At 35.2% G+C, this 25,445-nt stretch overlaps 1 protein-coding gene across 3 annotated transcripts in view; it reads left to right on the top strand.

Annotated features, from left to right (window-relative positions):
• Window positions 1–9,797: 9,797 nt before the first annotated feature.
• Window positions 9,798–25,445, top strand: part of laza (lazaro) — a 143,300-nt gene continuing 127,652 nt past the window's right edge. The window contains exons 1-2 of one of the 3 annotated variants that reach the window (XR_001848420.1): window positions 9,798–10,064; window positions 11,273–13,834. Coding sequence is in view for 1 of the 3 variants with exons in the window: in XM_017623675.1 (XP_017479164.1) it covers window positions 11,830–12,882 (1,053 nt within the window). In the remaining 2 variants the exon portion in view is untranslated. Of the gene's footprint in view, window positions 10,065–11,272; window positions 14,045–25,445 lie in introns of those variants that run through there. The other 2 variants (XR_001848419.1, XM_017623675.1) reach the window with 2 other exon arrangements.

Below are 25,445 nucleotides of genomic sequence, written 5' to 3'. Positions count from 1 at the left end.
CAAACTGAATAAAAATTTGCTTTGGTTTATGAATACATAGATGAATTATACATATTTAAAAACAAAATGCATACAAATACCAGATACACCAGGAGATATGTAATGGTTGGGGAATTTTACGAAATTTCGGGTAAAATTGGGGAACTTCCTTGTCGAAGTCGGGGAATTCTCGAAAATGATTTGGCTACCCTGCTACTTATGTACATAAATATTGTCATGCATACTTATATGATTCCATACATATGTATGTCGCTGTAGCTGCAGCTGACGCCGACGCTGATGTTGCTGCTGCTGTTGCTGTGGGCCGCGCTGTTCGCACAAACGTCAGCGCTTGCGCATGCGCCAACAGCGCCGTTCATCACTTAAGTAATGTCTAAACCGTGATCGTTTCTGAGTTCGACGCCGCTGAGTGGCTTTGAAGTGAAAAGGTCAATATTGACAGACTCGTCGACTCGCACTTTGAACATTGCAACAAGCGAGCGAGCGAGCGTTGCAAATGGAAATAAATGTACATACACATGTAAATACACGTATGGAAATGTTTAATTTTCCACTGTCACTGTGGACGCTTGCAAGTGTGTGTGTGCGTGTGATTGCAGTCCGCAAATGCAGCGCGCTTAATAGTTCTCCAAGCAACGACCATAAATAATGAGCCCAAAGTGGACAGCAGCAACAACTACATATCTACTAATGCGTATGGATAAGCAGTAGTACAACATTTTTATTTGTTAAAGGAATGATAATTTTTTTATTTCCCTATTTCGTGGTTTTTGGTATGTCGAAAGGTTATTATACATATGTACATTGACATCCAGTAATTAATATTCGTATTTACATACATACACGGGGGTGAACACTGCTTAAATTGAATTAAAGCTTGGAATTGCAGATGTAATCCATACGAGTAAATTATAAGTCAAATCAAAAAGGGGTAATTTCAATGCAAAAAGGAGTAACGACAATTATTTTAAAAGTTGTAAAAGACATGAGAGACTTCTAAGGTACATATAAACTAAGAATTCAGGTCATTACAGATTAAGAAGTCACCTATGTACATAAACCCGGCATCTGGTCCAACAATGTATGCCAGTTCTCTGATAATGCAGTCCTTGCCCCGTTCAGCTCATTGGCTGGCCAAAGTGTTGCTGGATCAGGTTTTTTAACTGCAACAAATGAGCTAAAAAGTGTCCGAAGTTCAGCTTAGCTTACAGTAGCTGTTAGCTGATATTCACCTTTAAAAGGGATTGGAGACGAAATAGAAGAGATGTCTATGCAAATATGGGATGCAAATAGGGAAAGATGCGATATTGCGGAAAATAAACACAACTATATTAGTCCTACTCTTGACACCATCTAATAGGAACTTTTTTTATTGTTTTTAAAACAATTTTTTTAGTTTGTTTTCTTTTAAATTTTAGATTATATATTTTAAAATATAAATCTTTAAATTTTCTTTAGTTTTAAGGTACGTATTTATTTTATTAAATTTTTCCTTTTTTAATTCAATTTATTTTTCTTTTGTTAATTTAATATTCTTTTAATTTTTAGATTTTGTTGTAAAAATAAAAATATTTCTTTTTTGTTTTATTTAGTTTTTCTATTTTTGTTTACATAATTTTTTCGTTTTTCTAATTTAATTGTTAGATTTAATTTTTTTTAGAAGAAACAAATTTTTTTTATAATTTAATTTAATTTATACAAATATATTTTTTGCTTTATTTTCATTTTTTTCTTTTATTTTCTAATTTAAAATAGCTCTTATTTATTACTTGTTATCGTTTTAAAAAGAAAAATTTGTATCAGTGTTTTTTTAAATTTAATTTATATTCTAAAAACCTTATTGCTAACTAGCGAACAGCATAACGCTAAAGCCTCCTCGTTCGCAGATCTTTCAATTAGTATTTGGAAAGACTGTAAAGTGCTTTCAAGATAGTTGCCAGAATTTACATACACTTGTCTTACGAAAGACCCAGAATATCCCTGTTCATGTCATAGTAATGTCATAAAATTTATAAAGCTTAAAAATATTTCTGAGTGTATCATATAACCGCAAATGTCTTCTTTTTGGTTGTTTGTGTTTCCGACAGGGTAGGAGTATGATGTATTGTGGAACAATTTTCCCTCATCCCTTGTCAAATTTGGTTTGGAGACAAACCAGTTTCGGCGTTGTGCCATCTTCAGTGTGATTTTTCATTAATTCATTTTTCGTTTTAAAATATATTACGTCAGGTCAAAATATCTGTTAAGACACCTTGCAAACAACCCATTCTTTTTTACATACTTTTTTTTACCTTTTCGATGTTAACCCATTTGTCCTGAAATTACCCATCATATTTTAAATGAGAGTTGACATTTTTGTATGTTGTGGTTGCGCCGATCGCGCCTTTTGCGGTTAGGGTTGGCACATACTCACTAGATGACTACTTGACAGCCCATTGACATTTATTAAGCGTGCCATTGAGGCCAGGGCTGCCAACTTGCCACAAACCGTGCTATTTCTGGCCCTTTTTTTACATCAAATGGCACTTAATTTTCAATTTGACGCAATCCTTTGCGTGTACTTCCTTTTCTCAAATGAAATTCTCTTATTTCTGTAGTGTATACAACTGGTTTATTTTACTTTGACATTGGACTTTTGATTTAGGAATGTGTTTCGTATTTTAATGCTATCTGGGGAGAATTAAAAAGAATGACACTTTCTTTGCCACTTTTATTTTTCTAATTGGCACATTTTGGCGCTTTTTAATCCTCAATATGGCACTTCATAGCTAAATAAGTATAGTTGGAAGCCCTGATTGAGACATGACGATAAAGAACAGAAAGGCGCTAACATATGTACACATATGTATGTATAAAGAGATGGGAATTTTAGCTAGCACTAGCTAGCAAGAAACATTAAACTCAACACCCAAAATGACAATGAGCGAGCGGCAGGCATCGGCAGCACTCAAAAGGCAGAGTAAAATACAGCACAATAATAATAAAAACGAGGTTTCGCGCAAGAAAAATGTAGAAACTATTGAAAAACTTCAATTTTATAGATCAAAATTATAGTAATCTAGCGGTAATAGGCTGAGCGGACAAAGAAAGCACTCTAAATATATGTACGAACAGCGCGCATAGCGCATGCTTGAAAGAAAAATTTAAACTAAAACAACAACAACCTTTGCTTTGTTAAATTAGATTGTGCTTGAAATTAAGTGATCCCAAGTGATCGAATGACAGACCGCAGGGGACCTCGGCGCGCGGTCGACACTTAGAAAAGAGTATACAATTCCAATGTTTTTTTTTTATACCTTTCATGAGCATGAAATGGTATTATAACTTTGGTCCGATGTTTGTAAGTACCAGAACAAAAAGAGATAGACCCATGAAAATGTATACTTATATGATCAGAACGTCGAGCTGAGTTGATTTAGCCATGTCCGTCTGTCCGTCTGTCCGTCTGTNCTCTGATTGTTTAGATGCGATTTTTTATATAAGTATGTAACTCCTCTATCGATGTATGCAGATGTATTCAAAAGTAGTAATCTGTCAAAGTAAAATTTGCAGATGTTCATGAAAGGTATGAAGCCTTCGGCATAGCCGAAGACAGCGCTGCTCTTACTTGTTAATGCATGTGTGTGTATTTATATGAGTACATATGTATATCGTATTCCATGCTAATGGGTGTAGCATATTTTGTATCCGAATAAACCAGAAACCTTAGAAATGCTTCCCTCTAAACAGATGGATATGGCATACATATACTATAGATATGTACATGTATGCACATTAGGGTGGTCCAAAAATGCATAGGAAAAAGTAAAGTCGGAATTTTAATGCTGTCACCCCCTAGGATTGTTCTATACTCAAAAAAAATTTTACCCCTGTATTTATTTTGAAATATTTTTTTGTATGGGGAAAAACAAGTGTTCGTAGAAATGGTATAGGATTCTGGAGAATGCCAATAATAATACCCAATTGTTTATTATACCATTTTTTAATACTAAATAGCAAATTTATTATGGCCCTCCATTGCCTATTTTGAGGTGTTTAGGGGTCCTATAAAAAATAGCCAGCAATAGAAACTGGTTAAATAAACCAATGGGTATTTATATCGGAAGTCTCCTGAAATGAAACAAAGTTTTCCGATAGCAAAATATTGATTTTCAAAAATTCTTTACTATTCCTGCGAAAACTTTTTTTCCTCTATACAAAATACACGGCAAACTTTGAGCGCTTTGAGCGACCTCTAAGTATTTTTTTTATTTCAAAATAAAAATAGGGGTATAATTTTTTCGATATAGAACAATCCTAGCGGCTGAGAGCATGAAAAATTCCAACTTTAGTTTTTTCTGGACCACCCTCAAATACATACATATGCATATATGTATGTTTACATGCCGCGCTGATGGCGCGTGCTGCGGTTAATTCTAATGCATCGCGCTAAAATACATATGTTTGTTTTTAAAAAGTACATATGTAAATGCATTTACACTGGCAGATAACAGTATTCGTCAGTTACAAAATACCTGACTTTGTGACGACACTGTTAGATTATTCCGCTAAAGTTTTTTCTTGTTTACAGTGTTTTGATCTGTTTTTTTTTTAATTTTTTATATCTGTATAAATTTAAATTTTCTTACTTATGAACTTGAATTAGTTCATTGCTTTTTTGCATTGGCATTTATTGACGTTATTTGCTTAAAAATTCATGCGCAGTTAAGTAGTTTAACGTCAGAGCTTTTCCACAATTTCCTTAGCCAGCGTTATCGTCACGTACTTTGTTAAAACACGTGTATTTTTACAGTCAGCCGTTTCGTTGTCGATACGGCGATATGCTTGGGAAGCAATATTAATTTTTTTTTTCTTTCCATTTGCGTTAAGCAAGGTGCAGGTAATGCAAATATAATTAACTCAAAGCCCAGAAACACTAAGTTACACTTCGAAATGCACATACATACACCTGCTGTGTGTGGTTAATGAAGCATATTTTCTGACTGAATGGAAGTAACATGGCAAAAAATAAATAAAATAGGGAATTTAGTAAAAATTGTAATGGCCCTCATCCTAGAAAATATCAGCTTTAAACGTAACCAAATATAAAAAATGTTTCTTTGTCGAATCAGTAAAATACGCAGTTCTATTGCCAAAACCCCTAATGGATCCATTAAGCTTGAGGACCTAAGCATCTCACCACACACACAGTTATGTTACTTAGGTTATGTTACTTAGGTTATCAAAGTAAGGTTTGCTCAAAAACACTTAATCTAATTATACCCAATTCTGCACAGCTACAAAGGAAATAGTCCAGCCGCTGAGTTTCACCTCCGGCTCCAGACGCGTTCTGGTAACTCTCCGAGGCCTACGCATCTGCCCCTCGCAGTCTGTTATGGCTAATGCTGTTTTAGCACAGAAAGATGACAATAGCCAATTGTAGATCCTGCAGGATCGCAGAGTTTCTAACACCAGTTAGCCTGGTTTACTCAGGTAATTTTTTTGATAAGCAAATCATTTTTTGGCGTATAGCAGATAGCAACCGGTGCATTGATTGAACGAAAAATGATACTACTTCCAAACCTTTTCACCACACACAAAGTGGTGACACTTTAGAGCTACAGAGCATCTCACCTGGCGGAAAGCTTTAAGCTAAGACTATCTACTCCTTTAAGCTGATTAAAGTCCACGCACTCAAAAGCGGATGCCACTTTTTATTCGAGAGCATCTCTTTGGGTAACCCTTATTCGCTAACTTGAATGCCCTACTTTGAAAGTTGCTAAGTATTTTCTTTAAAGGCTCCGGCTGGAAAAAGCTGAACTCATACTCCAAAGATATATTAGGCTCGATGTTAGCGGCAAAAATCAAACTAGGAATGACAAGAGATGCATAAGTTCGATCAAAGATGGAACCCGTGCTGAGAAGCAGTTAGCCTGAACCTCAATACCCTCCTTAAGGCTTCAGATCACTGAGTACTTATAATAATCTTTGGTTTTGTCATATGCCGAGATAAGTGCCAAGGTGAAGGGTGTAGTTTGGAACGAACTTCCGTCATGACTTGTTAAATTCCATTTGGAAAACACCAGTTTCGGCATAATGCTATTTTATGTTTAATTTTTTTTATAAAGAAAAAATGTGGAAAAATGTTTCGTTTCACCTGGTTTTGCCCTGATATTTTGTAAGCAATTCTTTAGCACATGGAAAGAGTTGCGATGCCGCATTCATGTGTGATTTTTATGACTACTTATTTCATCTACCCATAAAGCTCTGATATGTTGAATCCCATAAATATTTCAAACAGGTGTGGAATCAATGTGAATTTTTATAAATCTATAAATTTAAAATGTATCGATACGCATGCGCTCATGCATAAGCAGCCACATGTCTACACAAGTACTCGCATGCAACAATTTGACACATATTTGTCTCTCTATGATTTTTCATGGCTTACCACAAAAGTGGTATGCATTTCGTTTGTTTTAATTTTAATTGGAAAATATGTAATACAATTCTAATTTATGCTATTATTTTGATGAACCGTTTTGAATACCTGATGTATGCGATTTGCATATGAAAAAGTTATTGTACTATCTAGAATGATTAAATTGGGCGCAAATACTAAATGTGTATTAGCGTTAGACAATGAACTTATGAATGTGCGAGTAAATGCTTATATTGTGGTATATTCATTAGGGCGGGTAATATTTTTTTTTTCTACAGCAAAATGCCAAAAAACCTATTTGGAAAACTCTAAATGGATTTTTAACCAAAGCTTCTTCGGAAAATTTGCTACAAATTACACGTAGAATCTATCTGTGCTATACGCACATAGTCGAAAAAATCTCCCGTACAAATTAACCCGCCCTATTGTTCTTATATCTACTAGTTTTATGCAAATTCGCATGTAGTACAATAGTTCGAAGCGTGAAAAAATTAGCAAAGTTCACTTTTAACTATAATCGCTATGAACGACTTAATTACAATTATTCAATAGATATCGGCTTTCTTTGTCGTTAATATTTTAATAGGGCAATATTATATGTGCGTATTGCTAGGTAATCATACGTGTATTAGATAATCTCTGCCATTAAATATTTTGCAAAAAATAAAACAACACAATAAAACTCTGTTAATCGTTTATTTTTACAGTAAACGGAAATATAACATTTAAATAATAAACGATCCTTTCCGTGTTTGGTTTTTATTTTACTAAATATCTAAATAATAGCTCCTTCCTCACAATATCCACATCGAACTTTGTAGCAGCTTCAAAAGAGATACAACTAAAAAATCAGATCCGGAAATAACTATAACTGCTTGTTAATGATTTACGAAAACCATTTCTGCCGGGTCCGGTTCCAAGGGGAACCGATAATTTGAACTGGTTTCGATTCTCAAAAAAGTGGTAACGGAACTAGGCCCTATCGAAGTAGCTCCATGGAATGTTTTAAAAAGTTTTTACAAAAATTCCATTTTCTTTTTATATTTTTGTTATAAAATAAATATATTATATTCATTCCTTGGTTGATATCTGTGTGACACATTTTTAAAAAATATGTAATTTAAGAAATTAATAGCGTTTCCTTTTCTCAAAAAAACAAAAAAAGTGTGCCCTCTTATATGGGAACTCTTGCTTTTTGTTGCCCTGAAACCTGAGAAAATGTTGCGTTCGTTATGTGAGAATGAACAGGAAATATGCTACTCCATTGCAGGTTCATTTATAGAAGTTAATAAAACTGAATTATTCAATTGCAGTGTAAGACTTTAATGAATTTCATAGGAAATCACTTATTTGTTATATGAAAAAAAAAAAATATTTTGTGTATGTAAGTTGAAATTATATATTCAAAATGCAATAAGAAATGTAAACAAATGTAAAAAAAGAGAGAGCGGTGCTTATTGAATTTAGAAATCCCTCGGGTTACTTAACTCTGGGCAAGTTTTCACTGCTGCAAGACATTGTCTGGTTTAGGAATATAACAATATAACTCTGAGCTACTTAACTCTATCTATACATTTAACTCTGGATGTTCTGCAAGTGTACCTAAGTAAGCGCTTTCCACGTAAAGGTTTCATTTAAAACAAGGTAATGTTTCCATAAAAACAAAAATTATTTTTTCGATGTTGTCGCTGGTCTTATGATGCATTCAAATCGCAGCCGACAGCGATTTGAAAGCGTTAAAGATGAGAAACAAAAGCAAGCATAATAATAAATTTCAAGTCGATAGTATCAAATAGATGGTGAAAGTCGCCCAGATCGGGTATATGGCGGCTAAATGATATAGTGCTTAGAACCGAACAAAAAATGTATAAGGTCAACTCAGAACTCAATAACACATACATACATATCTAAACCAAATTTTGGAGAGATATGTAATACATATTTATTTTTCGGTTCGGTTGAAATCGATATTCAGTTCTACCGGAACCGTTTTTTGGTTCTTTTGGAATTGAATCTCTGTTCCGTTAGAACCGTTTTTCGGTTCTTGTAAGATAGGTATGAACTTTTTCAATAGCCTTATATTTTGATAATTTTTCTTAAATTTCGACAAATTGATCATCGACAAATTGATTCATATTAACCGATTTCAATCGATTGTATTTAGTTTAAACATGCCCAATCAATAGTCAATGTAGTCCTTTGCTCCGTTCTATCTTAAATGAATAATTGCGTCATCGATTTTTTCATATTTTCCCACCGCTAATCATCAAACCACCATAGATAATTCACATTTTTATGTCGATTTGATGATAAACCGTTTCTGAGCTTTCTCTTTCCTACTAGGAATTCTATAAGCTGCTTGCGAATTCCAAAAGAACGAAAGTCGGCGCGTACAATCAGGAAATTCTGAGTGAGAAATTGTTCTCTCATCCTCTCCTATCCAACCACTTTTCGTCTACACTGTCAACTACTTAGTTGGTGTCTTCTCATTACTGGCGTATGCATTATTATTATAACGTTGCTTTTTTTAAATGGCACAGGAAAAAAAGGTGCGCATCGTGGCCCACCCACTAGACTGCGCAACAACGCATTTCTCACGACTCTTAGTTAATTCAGTTGAGGTGTGCGCGCCACTATCGCTTACGACAGCGGCTGAAAGTTCCGATGATTAAGTACTCGACGGTGTACGTTATCAACGCGCAAACTGTGTGACAAATAAACAAATCGACATGCATAAATATCAATAAATAAAATACAATTGCATACATACATATGTACGTTGATTTGAGAGCCGTGCACGAGCGTCGACGCTACTGATTCCACCATCGCCTTAGCTATGTTCAGCGCAGCCGGAGGCGCAGTCGCCATTAGCTAGCCGTCGCTGCTTTTTGATAAGAATATCGGCTTACGCGACAGCGATTTGAAATTTAATAACAACAGTATAAAAGTTCTTGTTGGGCGTTCCTCAGCTGAGAGCAAAGTGAAAGGAAAGTAAACTGATTATACATATATGAAAAAAAAAGTTACAAAACTAACAAAAACACTAAGAGTAATAAGTTTTCAAAGCGCTTGGTTTGTTTTGATATTAATACAAAGTTGCGGTTCTTTTTTTTTTGTTTTTGTTTTACACTTTTGCTATTCATTTTCACGCCAGCCATTGACAGCATTTTTGCTGTGTGTTTTTATTTTAGGTGTGTGCAGGCAGCTTGCGACGCGGCACGCCGCTGTGCGACTAACCACATTTAAGACGCCGCGCTGTCAGCTACTGTGGCGTTAAAGTCGCTGTCGCGCCGACGCTGGTGTGCAGTTGAGTCGACACGCTGCGCTGTCCGTTGCTGCTCTAGTCCATGGCTAGATCGCCAGCGAAACGCTTTGACAAACAGCAGTCAGTTGCTGAGCGTGAACGCGCGCGTGTGATGATCATTTTGGCGTGCGAAAAAATAATAATAATACATAAATATCAACTAATGACAACAATAAGAAATAGTATAATTGATTAAACTCAATGAGACAAAACAAATAGTATCAGAGCGGTCAAAGGTTGAAGCGCGTTGCCGGAAAAATTTGCGAATGACATTGTAGCAGTAGTAATGAGGAAGTGAGTGAAGAGGATAATCTAGAGGAAATGTTTTGTTAAAAGAAAGTGACTGACTTGCAAATAAATGCTAAAATTATTTTTGTGCGTGTGTTAAAAAGTTTAATATTTATTGCGTAAAAATTTTTAAACTTTTGCATATAATGAGCGGAAAAACTATAAGCTTCAAAATTATATTAAAAAAAAAATTATATAATTTTTAACACAGTAATATTTGTGAATATATGTATGTATGTATATTATTTTTTGGATTAAAAAACTTAAGTCAAATCATTGCTAAGAACACCAAAGAATCAAAACTTTAAAAGTAAAACACAAAATTTAACTAGAATCTGAAAAATGAAAAAGTAGTAAAATTACGAGAATTAAATATCTTAAGATCATATTATAGAAAATGTATGTCAGAAAAAAACTAAAAAAAAAATAATGATTATGAAATATGAAATGATATGAAAATGTGCTTGAAATTTTTTATTATTTAAAAATTGGGCATACATTTTTTTTTGTTTAAAAATTATGTTCCATTTAAAAACTGACATTAAATGATGGGTTAAAAAGAATATGCGTTAAAATAACATAAAATTTATGGCCATTTAAAAACAGGACATGAGTTTTTGACCATTCAATAATTGGTCATAAATTTTTGATCTTCATAGAACTGCACATATTTCTTTGTCCACCTAAAGACTTAACATAAATTTTGACTTATTGATAGCTGAACACAACTCTTTGTTAACTTAAAAATTGGACATTTATTATTGGTATTATAAAACTGGGTTGGGTGTGCTACATTTTATTCAATAAATGGACATTATTTTTGAAAATTTTTTAAAAAAAATTTTAAATTGGACATACATTTTTAGTATGGTGAATTTTTGGTTCATTAAAAACTGAGCATATAAAGTTTACCATAAAAAGTATGTAGATTCCAAGTACATTATAGTTAAATTTTTTCGCCTTTGCAAGTTGGATAAAAATAATTCAATAGGTAGAAGGTGGACTTAAAATCAGTTAGTAGAAGCGCATTGCTCAGTTTTCAATGTCCACTCGAAGCAATTAAGCAGTCATTGGTTAGTTTTTGTTGTACGCAAGGCCTACGATTATATCCGGTTTCAAAGCTACCACATTTTTATTTCTAATTGTGCTTTCAAGAACTCAAACTGCACATACATACATGCATAAATTAAACACAAAATATTAAAGAATTTTATATCATTAAAAACAAAAATATTAATCGCCTCATTAATAATTTCCAGCTGGTTTATTGCTGAAACCAAAATTCATACAAAACGAAAACGCGCAATTTGCTTATCAACCGTGGCGATCTACCCAAGAGACTGCACAGCGGAAAAAATCGCCTAATCATCGGCTCTAAAATAACAATAAACCGAAAGGTGCGGCTGCTGGGAGAAGAAATGTAGAAAGCCGTAAGAAAAAGTAAAAAACAATTCAGTATTAAAAAAAGTGTTTGCAAAATAAAGACTCTTATCGCCAAAGAAATTTGCACAAAGTGTAACTGTCAGCAACAGATAAACACACACAGACAAATAAGAAAAACTTAAGAAGTGAATAAACATATCGAAGAGATTTTGAAAACCCCTGTGCCAGAACTAGTGAAGTGAAAAGCAATATCCGTAAGAAATCTGCGTTGTCAGAAAGCTCATCGCTGTACCTCAAAAAGCTGCTCACATTTGTGGTACAAATTCTAGGCGCTGCAACGCGCACGCCCCCGATCACAACGCAATCCCTTCGCAACTAAACGTCGTCAATTGCGACACTCACTTTCCATCCACTACCGCACACCCTCGCTAACATGCGCGCCTTCCAACGCGGCTTCTTCTGCGCCGATCTCTCGCTGCGCTATCCCTATCGCGAGTGCACGATCACCATACCCATGCTGCTGATCTACACGCTACTGCTTCCCATGCTCTTCATCAGCGTCGTTGAAATAATGCGCATCTGCAAGTGTTTTCGATTGCGCAAGTACATCACCAACCTGGCGCGCAGTTTGGCGACCTTCAGTTACGGCTTCATCGCCACCTATCTGACCACAGAGTTGGGCAAAAATGTGGTGGGCCGCCTGCGTCCGCACTTCTACACCGCCTGCCAGCCGCGCTTGGCCGACGGAAGCTCCTGCGAGAGTGCCTACCAGCAGCTAGTGGGCGGCGGCGTCTACGTTGAACACTACTACTGCTCCAATCGCAATTTGAGCGCGCGTCAGCTGCGCGAACTGCACGTGTCCTTCCCGAGCGCACACTCATCGCTCGCCTTCTACGCCATGTTGCTGTTATGTTTCTATTTGCACGCGGTGTGGCATGGACGTGGCACTACGCGCGTGCTACGTCACATACTACAGTTCCTGTTGCTGTTGGTGGGCTGTTATATCGCGCTGAGCCGCGTACGCGACTACTGGCATCACTGGTCGGACGTGCTGGCAGGCGCGTTGTTGGGACTTGTGTACGCCGTCTTGACAGCAGTCTATGTAGGGCGCATGCTGCGTGCGAACTTTGCGGAAGCGTGTACGACGCAGAAGCATAAGAAACATCAAGCGCAGCAGCAGCAGTACAAGGTGACAAACCATCAACAGCGCCCGCATGCGCACCACCAACCACTCGCGTCATCACATCAACTCCTGACGCCGCATGATGCGCGCAGTCGCATGCTATTAGTGGCGGCTAGTGGCAGTGTTACCAACTTGCAGCAGCAACAATTGCTGGCAATAGCGCACGAGGAGCACGAGAAGCACGAAAAACAACAGTTGCACGAACAAGTGAAGGAGCATTTAATGGAGCGCGGCAGCATAGGCGGCGGCGGCGGTGGCGGGGACTGTGAATGGAAACTGCAGGCGGTTGTTTTGCCAACGTAATTGCAAACAATGCGCAGCGCCGTGGTGGAGGGAGCGTGCATTGTGGCACGCGGGAATGAGGAAGGAGAAGCGAAACTGCGAAATTGATGGCGGAACAAATCTGTAAACACATCACATGTCGGCAAGCATTGTGATAAGAGTGACGTAGAAAAACGCCCCCTTTTTGCACGCGGCTAAATGTGCAAAAAAAAAAAACGATGAGGGAGCGGAAGCGTGGTTAAAGTGCGAGTGGAATTCTGAGAGTTTTTAAACCTAAGGTGGTGTAAAAGAGCGGCTTTCTATTGGAAAATGCGCCAACGATAATTGAAAAAATAAAAATTGAGAATCATGAGAGGGTCCGGACCCCTTCCTACAAACAAGAAGCTTTTAAACATGTATCGTAGGCTGAGCAGCAAAATATTGATATTTTTCAAAAGTGACTCTGCGACCCCCTTGAACCCCCCTACACTACGCCCATGTTCGCTGACGTAAATGAAGTCTGCATGCGAGTAACACTAAAGCACATATGATATTTGCAACAAAAGCACCAAACAAAAACAACAAAAGCTAAGCAGCCTTCAATAACCGTACATAATTACGGGCCAAGCAGCCAACCAACCATCAAGCCGAAAAAAGTGTTTTTAAGTAAAAAGGCCAAAAAATTCACCATTGACTATCTATTATTGTGCAACAAAAAGTGGCCAAATCTGAAAGCACCAAAAAGGCATTGCAATTTTCTCAGCTACAGTGGCGTCCGCAGTGTTTCAAGCACACATGTATGTGCATGTGTATTTAAGTAGGTTCGGCTCGATATGGCAACATCAGCCAGCGTGACAGCGCCAGAGCAAGTAGCCAGTAGCGACAGCGGCCGCCGCGTGCCTTTGCTCTGTAGTTGCATGCCGCGTACGAAGGCAACAACAGCAGGCGCGAGTTGACGTGTGAGTGAGTCACCAGCAACCGAGCTTGGAAATACGTACATATGTATGTATATTTCTATAAGGAGCATATATCTACTAAAAAATATATGTACATATATGCATATGTAAATACATATGTAAATATGTGTATAAATGGGAGTGTGTTGGCGCTGTTGGAGTTTGTTCCCCTTTGGCTGAGCTGTGGTGCAACAACCAAAACATCAACTAGGGAAAAAAACAGCAGCAGCTACTTACTGCACAAGAAAAAAAATAAAAAATAAAGAAAATTACAAAAAAACAAAAGCAATAAGAAACAATAGTAACAGCAGCAATAACAACACCGATATCAGTTTAAGTAACGGGTGATTTTTTTGAGGTTAGGATTTTCATGCATTAGTATTTGACAGATCACGTGGGATTTCAGACATGGTGTCAAAGAGAAAGATGCTCAGTATGCTTTGACATTTCATCATGAATAGACTTACTAACGAGCAACGCTTGCAAATCATTGAATTTTATTACCAAAATCAGTGTTCGGTTCGCTTTACGTCCGATTTATGGTCTACATAATCGACCAAGTGAGCAAACAATTAATGCGATTGTGACCAAGTTTCGCACTCAGTTTACTTTATTGGACATTAAACCAACCACACGAATGCGTACAGTGCGTACAGAAGAGAATATTGCGTCTGTTTCTGAGAGTGTTGCTGAAGACCGTGAAATGTCGATTCGTCGCCGTTCGCAGCAATTGGGTTTGCGAAACACATTTCGAACCGAACACTGATTTTGGTAATAAAATTCAATGATTTGCAAGCGTTGCTCGTTAGTAAGTCTATTCATGATGAAATGTCAAAGCATACTGAGCATCTTTCTCTTTGACACCATGTCTGAAATCCCACGTGATCTGTCAAATACTAATGCATGAAAATCCTAACCTCAAAAAAATCACCCGTTAGCAGCGAAGAAAAAAGTCAGAAAAACAGCGTCAGAAAACAGCGTAAAGAAAATATTGTAAAACATAAAAATGAGGCAGCTGCCAAAGAGCAGTTACAATATGTTAGTAATGCACTCCTTAGTTTATATAAAATTTTTTGTATGTATGTATGTATGTATGCCGTTTAATGTATGAATGTACTATTTAACTGACACTTTGCGTCTATATTTTAAGCAATTCATTGTGTACCCACTAACACTGCGACCGATCAATCAATCGTTCCATCAACTCGGACATATAAATTTAAATGAATTATATCCTCATAATTTATACGCTAAACTACTTAAGTACCTTGGTTTCCTGCTATTACTAGTTAGCTAGTATACACACATATGTATGTACATACATAAGTAGTTAGATATGGAAATGTGTATATATATGAAGGTATAAAAGTTAACGGAGACATAACTTACATACATTTAAGTAGTTCAGCATAAATTAAGTCTAAGGAAATAAAAAAAAATAAAATAAAACCTGGCAGGTTAAAGAAAATGCTTGCGTGTATTAAATAAAATAATAAACGTACATACTTACTTACTTATTTTCATTATGAAAAACTTTTTTTTAATTTTTCAAAATGTTCGGTAAGTAAGAGTTCTTTTGCCTCGGTCCGAGGATATGCATACTTACTTTTCTATATGCTTGAATAAAAACAACCATCTCAATTGACTTCCGGTTAATGCAAGTAGCAATTGCCGATAATAGTTATCGATACTGCGACCGATAATTTTAGAAATATAGGTATGTATGTTTATTTCATCAATATATATGTATATCTTAAATTAAATTTTTTTTTTTGAAACTGTTATCGATAAATTATTGATATTTTTATTATAATTTATTTTTCAATATTTGTATAGATAATACGTAGAAACGCCCATCGGTATTTATTTATGCTGTAATCGATAATTTTTAAGTATCGTATAATTACATTTTGTTTCGTTTAATTTTTTTTATTCATAGAAAAAATTTAATTAAATTTAGTTTTTAATGTTTAATCGATTTATGATTTAAGGGACATTTTAATCTTTAATTTCGTGACATTTTTATCGATATACGTACTTTTTTCTGTTTTCGATTATACATATATGTACGCGGTAATCTCGAAAACCACTACACGGATTTTAGAATTTTAATAGGGTTGCCAACTGTTAAGAAAGCTACTATATTCAACTCTAATAAGCGTAGTTCTGCACCGTCACTGTCAAATGAAAAGACTTAGCCTCTGGATGTGTAATAATGTATTATTTTTCTGAATAGGGTTGCCACCTGTTTTTTAATAAAAACTATAAGATCTTGACCGTTCGTTGGATGAAAAAATGAGATACCAAAAAAAGTGCATGGCCTTCGCATGTGCAAAAACTTTAAGTTTTTTTGGGTAGGGTTGCCACCTATTTAAAATTACTATTTTCCGTACATAGTATAAAGGAAAGGCTCTACTGAACGGTTTTAGACAAGATTTCTTATGTATATAATAAACGAAGCACATGATGACATATCGATGGCTGAGTGGAAGATCGACCTATCTCAGCAGCCAGTTCAGCATATTTTCAATACATTTTGAAGTTACATAGGGCGTCTTTGAACCGAAGTTTGAGATAGGGTGTTTTTAAATTAAGTTCTGAAATAGGGCGTTCTTGAAAAGTTTTTTGAGATAGAGCGTTTTCGATCTGGCTGCCGAGATAGGTCGATCTTCCACTCAGCCATCGATATGCTTTCTTTCTCCAAATACGTAAATGCCTAATAAATATTCGGCCTGGTTAACAATTCGAAAATGATTCGAAAACGAATCCGCTTTTCGAGTCTCACCTTCGATAACGAATATGAAATAGGTTAGTATTCGATTCGAGAACTAGGCCATTGTCCAGCAAAACGGAACCTTCGTTAATCAATGTATGTATTTTTCTTTCGTTATGAATTCAAAATCCCGTCCATTATCGAATTGGAATTTTAATGAGAGAGCGTGATTTTCTTATATTTCTCTGCGAGAATGAGCTGGATATCACTTTCTCTCTTGTTACTATGGATTCCATTTTTTTTTTCGAACCCATCTCGAGTGTATTTCCAATATACTATAAACGTTGTAAAACTAAGGTTGGTTATGAGTTGGTTCTCAGTTCGATATTTATATTGGATATCGAAGGTCATTTTCGAACGTTCGCCAAAATGTTTATTGGGTGTACATACATATGCATATATTCAACGCGTGGCCGGCTAGTATATATGTATATGTATATATTTTTTTTCAATGCTATTCTTTTTTTCGATTTTTCTTTACAATTTCATCGAAAGATTTGTCGACAATTTTCGATATTTTTATCAGCAATACACTAATATATATTTCTGTCAATATTTATTTTTATCTAATTTATCAGAATATGTATTTATAGGCACCATGGGACTTTTTTGTGAGGCCGTATTTATGCGAATAAAACTAAAATTTATAAGAATAAAGCTATTTGGGTAGTAAACATGTGCACAAGAGCAAAATTTACCCACATTTCCTACAATCAAAAGCCGGAAAGCACCTGGAAGTTAGTATAGCATGCAGTAAAGGGTTAAACTAAAACTCAAAAATATGTTGTTGTTTTTTTCATTTCCTATATCTACCCTAGTAATTTTCACAAGTTTTAATTTAAGCAACCTCATCTCGTAACAAAGTTGAGCATAAAAGTGAATTTGAAAGTCACTTGCAAACTAGTTTCTAAAACTTTGGCAAACTTGCCGCTACCAATGACTTGTGCCCTTTGTGGCACACAAATTGCCAACCAGCTTCGAAGGCCATCTACCTATTCATATCGACTAAAAAGGCAAAAAAAAAATAAAAATTCAATTTCATTTCATATTTGCCACCTCAGAGCTAATTCAATAGAAAGATACCACACTGTCAAACAATTCTGCTTGCTATTCACGCACATGTCCTTCTCTCTCTCTCTCCATCTTTCTCAGAGCAAAACTTGCACAATATGAGTAGGTACCTTTGCTGGACGCAAACTTTTCGAAGTAAGCGTGAAAAACACAAATTCTGCAATTCAAAACATTTCTAACGATTTCTTCGAAGGCCATTCGCATATTCATAGATCTATCTATACACTCGTATTTGTCTTATGAATATATGTATGTCCGTGCATACGTTTCAGGAAATGTGAGCATTCTAAAGCTCTGAACACATCGAAAATGACCGCACCACACGACACCACACGCCATTAAGATTTTATCTACGTAATCTAAACGCCTTGTCGACGGCGACAGCGTTTGAGTTTGACATAAAAGAAGAGGAAGAATCTTATCTGTCGGTAGAAAAATAGAAATAGATCAAATCTGGGCACAGCTACATTTTTGGCTAGTCGCAGTGTTGCCGTGTCGTCGTCAAAATAATTATCTACATAAGAGTAAATACGTGTCAAAATAATTTGACAGCTGTGGTTCGTAGCCCGTCGTTTCCAATGTGTTTCAGGCTTAAGTCAGTTAGCTCTACTTGGTTGCCACCTTGGCAGCTAGTCCTAAACTTTTCAAACTATTGTTAACTTGAGTGTTGCTGTTCATTGTTACTTTGCCACCTTTTTGCTATTTTCTTACTATTCCTGTAGTTGTTTTTGTTCGGGTGATTTTATTATTCCATTCAACAATGGTACACTGCATGCTTCAATTATCGTATTTCATGATTCGTTAAATTCACATTCTTCAAAAATAGCGCGTATACTGTACAAACACACATATGTACATACATATATACATGCGAGTGTTAGATGAATTACATAGAACGGTGCTGTAAGCAAACAAGCACACAATTTCTGACGATTTGACGTTGTAGTACGTGTCTATGCGAAAAATGGCGTACGTAAGAACAGGAGCCCATATCCATACTTATACACATACGAGTATTCACTCATACATATATGTACGTATACTTAAAATACATAAAAGGCATTTCCTTGATTTGCTGTTGGCATAGAGACAATAACAAATCAAGCGGCTACACAATAACTAAGCACCTAAGCGTCGAAATACAATAAAGGTCCTAAGCATTTCAATACATTTTCCTATAGTAAAATTCGCTTCTGAAATCAAGTACTTGCAGAAGCTGAACTGCATATTAGGGATGTTGCGGATGTCTAACAGCTAACATTCGCGGAAGCGGTATGGAAAAAAATTATTATTTTCCAGGAATGAAAATTTTGAACGAAATTCTGTTTTAAAAGTGGCTGCCGGCCGAATCGGGTTATTTAAAAAAACAAAAGCACGCCGTTTTTATATAAGCATTTGAATTATTGGCATCACGGATGATGGGGGGGTCACAGATAGTAACGTAATTCTTACCTAATTAAAGGTCAGACCTATAGATTTTTAATTATTTGAGCATCGATTCTCTGTAAATCAAGACGTTGCCTATTTTTGCTGGAAGTCCCTATTGACGGAACTTACTCTTTGATTTTAAATAGCAAAACTCCACAGAGGTGTTCATTCTGTAGGATGGTTTCCGATATGAAATCCTTCTTAACCCCTCTAAATTCAACAACTAACCCTTCAAGTCAGAATTTTTAATTGTAATTTGATGAAATGAAAAACCGACACCACACGAGACCTCTACCTCTCTTCACTCAGAAACGGCTGGAAAGATTTGGAAGACATTCGAACCACGTATTTCTGACTAGCATTTCCAATATTGTTTAGTATTTTGAAATGGGCCGTTCCTTTTATTATTTTGGCGTTTTAACGCCCTGACAACAAAAGAAAAGCGGATGTTACTTTTTGCTGCGCCCTAAAAATTTCTCACAGCGGTAAGCATAAACTTTCGTCACATGCATTCGATACTTCTTTTTCAAAGATATACATACACTCATATGTACGACTGCACAAGTGTATCGTATGTTGGTGAATCTGCACTGTATTCGCGTGGCTTAGACACGTTCCACTTGAATTGATTGGAGACATTTTGGAAAATTGACGAAAAATCATTGACTGTGTTTAAATCAAATATTGGCATGCTGTAAAGATTACATGCGATTTTCAAACTTAGCTGGGTGCAAAAACCTAACTCAACAGCAGCTAAGAATCAAGGAAACACATGTATGTACATACATTTAATAATGTAAGGTAAAGTTTCCGCAGTCGGGTACCTAGATGATATACATAAGAAGTTTTGTATTGCTTCTTAACCTATCCGATGCAAAGATGTTACTAGGCATCGATTGAATTTCTTGGTTCGAGTTAAAATTAGTCAAAGTTACATGCCTTGATAGAAAGATACAAATTTGTACGACTTGCCTTGAAACGTTTCGGTCGATTTCATGTAGTGATGGCAAAAAAGCTTTAATAATCGATTAATCGGTTATTTGATTAATCGAAAGCATTCAATTAATAATTGCAATTAATCGGAAGAAATTAATCGATTAATCGGTAGTTTCGATTAAAATCGAATACATATTAATAAAAACCGTTTACATAATTTATAAAAAACGACCGTTTTATTGAAGGATACATTTATTATTAAATTGTGCCATGAGTTCAGTGCGCGAACAGTCAAGAAAACTAAAAACGAAGGGAAAGAATAAACAAAAATATGTATATGTAGTAGTATAGCATACGTTATACACCCCGTGTCAAAATTATAAGCGCACCACAAGAATTTGCTTTGTTATTTCATTTCATTTATTTTTTTTTAATACAGCTTATTCTTTAGCAAAAACTATGTACATATAAATATATCAAACTTATGATCGGTTATTCGATTAATCGTGCCATCACTAACTTCACAGCCGATAACCTAACCGAATTGTATGTTTCTAGCGCCACAGGACGACGCAGGATAAGCTCACCTTAATGAAAGCCAAGTTCTGTTTCAAACTTTTATTATATTTGTTTTGCATCTGGTGTCTTGCTGATAGAAGAATACATTTACCATAAATAATATTTATTAGTGGGAAATCGATAACATAAGGCGGCGATAAATAAAATAAAGTTATTACAAAACATCAGGTGTATATATTATGGCTTAAATGCTAGTTGGGTGAAGTAATCGTTTGCCATACTACTAATACATATCGATAAAATATTGACATCAGTGAAAACCATATATATAAATATTTACGAATATCGAAAATAAATTATCGATAAAAGTAACGAAATTTACTTAAAAATGTGGAAAAATAATAATAATCGATCGACTACAACGCAGTGGAAAATATCACTTGGTAATACGCAGAGCATGTGCTGATAAAACATACTTTAAAAAGGAAGAAAAAATAATCGGTTACACTATCGATAAAAATTACAATATACCGATATAAATTTCGATAACATTAGCAAATGCAAAAATTGTTTAAACATCTTAATTTCGTCGTCAATGCCTTCGGCTTATTCATATTTTCAATTAAATCGAATACATTTTTATTTTTATTACATGTAAAAACTCTGAAAAAAAATTAATTAAAAAAATATATATTTTTTCAATTTTAAGTTCATACCAAAAAATATTTTGTTTTATATTAAAGTGTTATATTTCTTTTTATTTTATAAAAGGTTTATTAACTGGTGAAAATATTGAGTTAAAATTTGACAAAGCTGCCATAAATGCAGAACAAAAAAAAAATTAATGTGAACCTCAAAAACTTAACTATCCATTAGAAATAAATTATACAAATTGAAAATAATAAAAATTATGAAATTGAGTTTAGAAAATACAAAGTCAAGGAAAAGTGTAAATTATTAAAAAAAATATTACTTTGGAAAACCAATTGAGGAAAATATTGAGTCTAGCAGTAAAAAACATGGTCTATCCTGAAGGAATTGGTGTACGGAAAACAAGCAGGAAAACTAAATGAAATCAGTCAAATCAAATACAAAAACGAGACTTTCACAACACCTAAAGAAATCGCAAATTCATTCAACGAGTATTTTATAAATGTAGTACAAATCACTGACACTGTTGATTATAATGATAAATCCTTGCACGGAGTCACGATACCGTTTTCGCTGTATGAAATTGAAATGTCAATAAATAAGTTAAAATCTAAATCAGCAAATGAGCAAATTAAGAAATACGAGGTTTTCCTAGCAGAAGCTTTAGCACATTTCATAAATAAGTGCCTCCGAGAGGGTTAATATTCACAAGAATTGAAAATAGGTTGCGTGATACCGATCCATAAAGAGGGAAGTAGGGAAATCTGCTCTAACTATCGCCCAATAATTAAACTGAATACAATCGACACAATTTTTGGCAGCATCATTCTCAACCGTCTGAAAGTTTTTTTATTTAAAGATAATCAAATATTACATAAACATCAAATTGGCTTTATCGAGAATTCTAACACTCTAAAATTTAGATAAAAAGTAATATGTGGCGATACTGGCGATAGACTTGTCAAATGCATTCGCATTTTATTGAGTTGAAAGCATAAATAAAGGGGAAGAAAATAAAATAAAATGACCCACAAAGCTTTAACTGAACTGAGAATTCACAATTTCGCCACCTCTTTATTTCCTACTCAGGCACACACTAATCTCTGCGTCGCAGAAAGAAGGTGGCTATCACTCTTTGCTACCGCAAATACTCAACTCAAATCCGTTTATTGGTATTTCATATCACTTTTACGAATTAATACTTGGACGATGACAGGTGCAAAGGTATAAAAAAAAAATCTATAAGCGCATTCAACCTTACAAACAGCGACATTTCATACCCACTGGAATGTTGCTAATTTCGGCCTCGTTAACAAAATACCAAAACAAATCGCTTTAGACCAGAGGTGGGCAGCTTCGACAGAGAATTTTTGTAATGTGTTGAATGAAGCTTTCGCTGCCTTCTAAAGCAGAGCGTGTATGTATACGCGAATATGCCCTCCGGGCAGGCGCCGCCCAGGGCTGCTTTAGACCTTTGAAAATTATCTATCTATGTACTTATATGTATATGTAGCTATGTATGTATTTCTACCTGGTTACAGGCGTAATTAATGAATTGCGAAATTCCTCTTTAAGCACTGGTGAGACAATGAAATTCGCTTCGATTTGATAAGCTTTTCGTAGAAATGGAATTTCATTAGATAAAGCAAATATTTAGAGAAACAAATAAATCAAAAAATATACAAACGCTTACTTCGTTGTGCTTTTCCTTAACTATTTTTACACTATTTTTGCTATTATTTGCTGTCTTTATCTACGAGCATTTTTTGATTACAAATAAATTAAAAACGGTAAGGGCGCACAGTGTGAAAAAATAACTTTTTTTTGTGACAAAATCTTTTGCGACAAAGGCTTTTGAGATGAAAAATGCACAAAAAATTACGTTGACCTTCAACTTTCCCAAAAATAATGTGTCTTCAATTGTTTTCCTGTTTTTGCATATTCCTTGGCATGAAATTTTTAAAAAGCTTCAAACATAATTTTATATCCGCTGTTTTGTGGAAGAACGTTTTCAACGTTTTTAAGGACATTATTTTAATTTTAAAGGTGGTTTTTAAGATCAAGGTATTTTTTTTGAGACCTTCAAAATTAACATTTTTTGTAATTTTTATCTAAAAAATTTAAAATATGTTTTTCCGATTTTTGCAAAACACCAAAAATATATGTTTAAAACTTTTTCAAAATTCGCTTGCATACTGTTTTCACGTCAAAACTGGAAAGCAATTTAATTGTTTGTCCCATAACGCATTTTTTCCTAAATTTTCCATCTCAAAGGCTTTTCAATACTATTGTACTTACTTCGCTAGCTATACTCGTTCTCTTTTTATTCGATTTTGTCGCAAATGAAGTTAATTTTGTACACTGTGAGGCGCAGGCGTCGAAGTGGAATCTTGTTTGAGGCTTATCAATTAAATGATAAACGATTTGAGAAAATATGTGTTAAAAATTTTTTATAGTTATAGTTATTACGTGAAGATCATAGTTTTACAATCTTCACGACAGCATTTATTTTAGAATTTATGAAGTATAGAGTCAGTGGTTCATGTTAAAGTTATCAGCGGGAAATCTTAAAAAACTGAAGAGTTGTGTAGTTCACGTTCGCTGCTAGAAGTTTGGCTTTAATTTCAGACCATATTTTCTGTTTAGTTTTCATTAGCCATTGGTGAGCAAGCATTTTAGTCAAACAAAGCCTCAATCTAAATAACTTATCCGAGTCTGAATGCTGAATGTGAGCCATTAAGTTACCTAAGGTATCAACTAAAAATAATTCCCAAAGAATACAATTATCTCAATTGTCAATGTCGGTGTTGGATTTGAGGTGAGAGAGTGACACTCCGTCTCCGAGTACTGTCGTTCACCTCCGTAGAAGAACGTCTAGCCACAATCCTCATCAAAGCGAGATTCTGCAACATCTCGCTCATGTGCGCCCATGCCCAGAAGGAAGAGAAGGACGAGGTGGCCAAGAACAACAATGGCGACCTAGTGGCTGATGTCCGGAACGTACTTAAATTATAGAGGGAACACTTTTCCACTCTATTGAATGCTAGCAGTACTGAAAGCTGTGGAGAAGACGATGATGACGGGTTCGATGTTCCACCACGTCACTATGACGAGGTACGAATTGTGTTTACTTTGGAACCAACATTAACACCGATAATAATGTCAGCATGGAAATCCAGCGTAGAAACACTCTTGCCAACGAGTGCTACTTTAGGCTGAGTAGGCAATTAAGGAGTAAAGTCCTCACTCGACATTCAAAAACCACACTCTATAAATCACTCATCATGCCCGTGTTGAGCGGTATGAGCTCTACAACGAAATAGACATAGTGCAGCGAATTAAAATACAGCGATTCCGCTGGATTGGCCATGTCGCTCGAATGAACTCCGATGCCGAAAGCATTCAACTCGGAACTCGCTGGCGGTAGCAGAGGAAGAGGAAGGTAAATGGAGAAGAACTTGGCTTCACTTGACATTTCCAATTGTCGTCAGTTGGCTCAGAAGCGAAACGTGTGGCGTGCTTTGTTGAACTTGGCCAAAATCGCTTAGGCGGTTACAGCTCCAAATGGGAAGAAGAAGAAGAAGAACAGCTTTAAAACTAGCTTACAGTACAGTCTAAATTATGCGTAACTTTTAGAAACATACAGTGGCGGTCAAAAGTGGATGAATGGTGTTTCATTTTTATTATTTAAAATTTTTTAAAGCTTATTTTTTTTATATTTTTCTTTATAAAAATATGATACATACTTTGACAAAAATCATATAAATCACTCTTTCAAACTTTATAAAGACTTTAGAAAAATTCCACAAATTCGTATCTAAATTTTATATACGAAATATTTCATGTCAAATTATGCAATACGAAAAAACGTTCAAGGGCTGAAAATGTTTGTACATTTTGGAAATTTTATCTGGCAGCTTCACTGAAAGTGATGCAATTCATCAGACTCAAGAACCGACAAATAATATAATTAATATAATTTAAAAACTTTTTTTTTGGCATTTATGTTTTGATTTTGGGTTGAACCGGTCTTAAACCCAGGCCCTGCGTAATGGTAGCGCGCACTGCTAGCCACCATACCACAGCGGTTACTATATTAATACGAATAAAAATGCGAAAATTATCGGTGACGATACTGAAAAATATTTTTATGAAAATATCCTTCAATCATTTTGCAACACTATGTATCGATAAATATCGATAACGATAAAGGAATTTTTGGTATAAAAACAAGATGCAATGATAAGCAAAAAAGAACCACTGAAGTTCTC

Source organism: Rhagoletis zephyria, unplaced genomic scaffold (assembly GCF_001687245.7).
Source record: "Rhagoletis zephyria isolate East Lansing unplaced genomic scaffold, Rhagoletis_zephyria_1.1 Rzeph_scaffold_00053, whole genome shotgun sequence".
NCBI lineage: Eukaryota > Metazoa > Arthropoda > Insecta > Diptera > Tephritidae > Rhagoletis > Rhagoletis zephyria.
The sequence above is the reverse complement of the archived record's forward strand: the minus strand, read 5'-3'. Positions and strand labels throughout refer to the sequence as shown.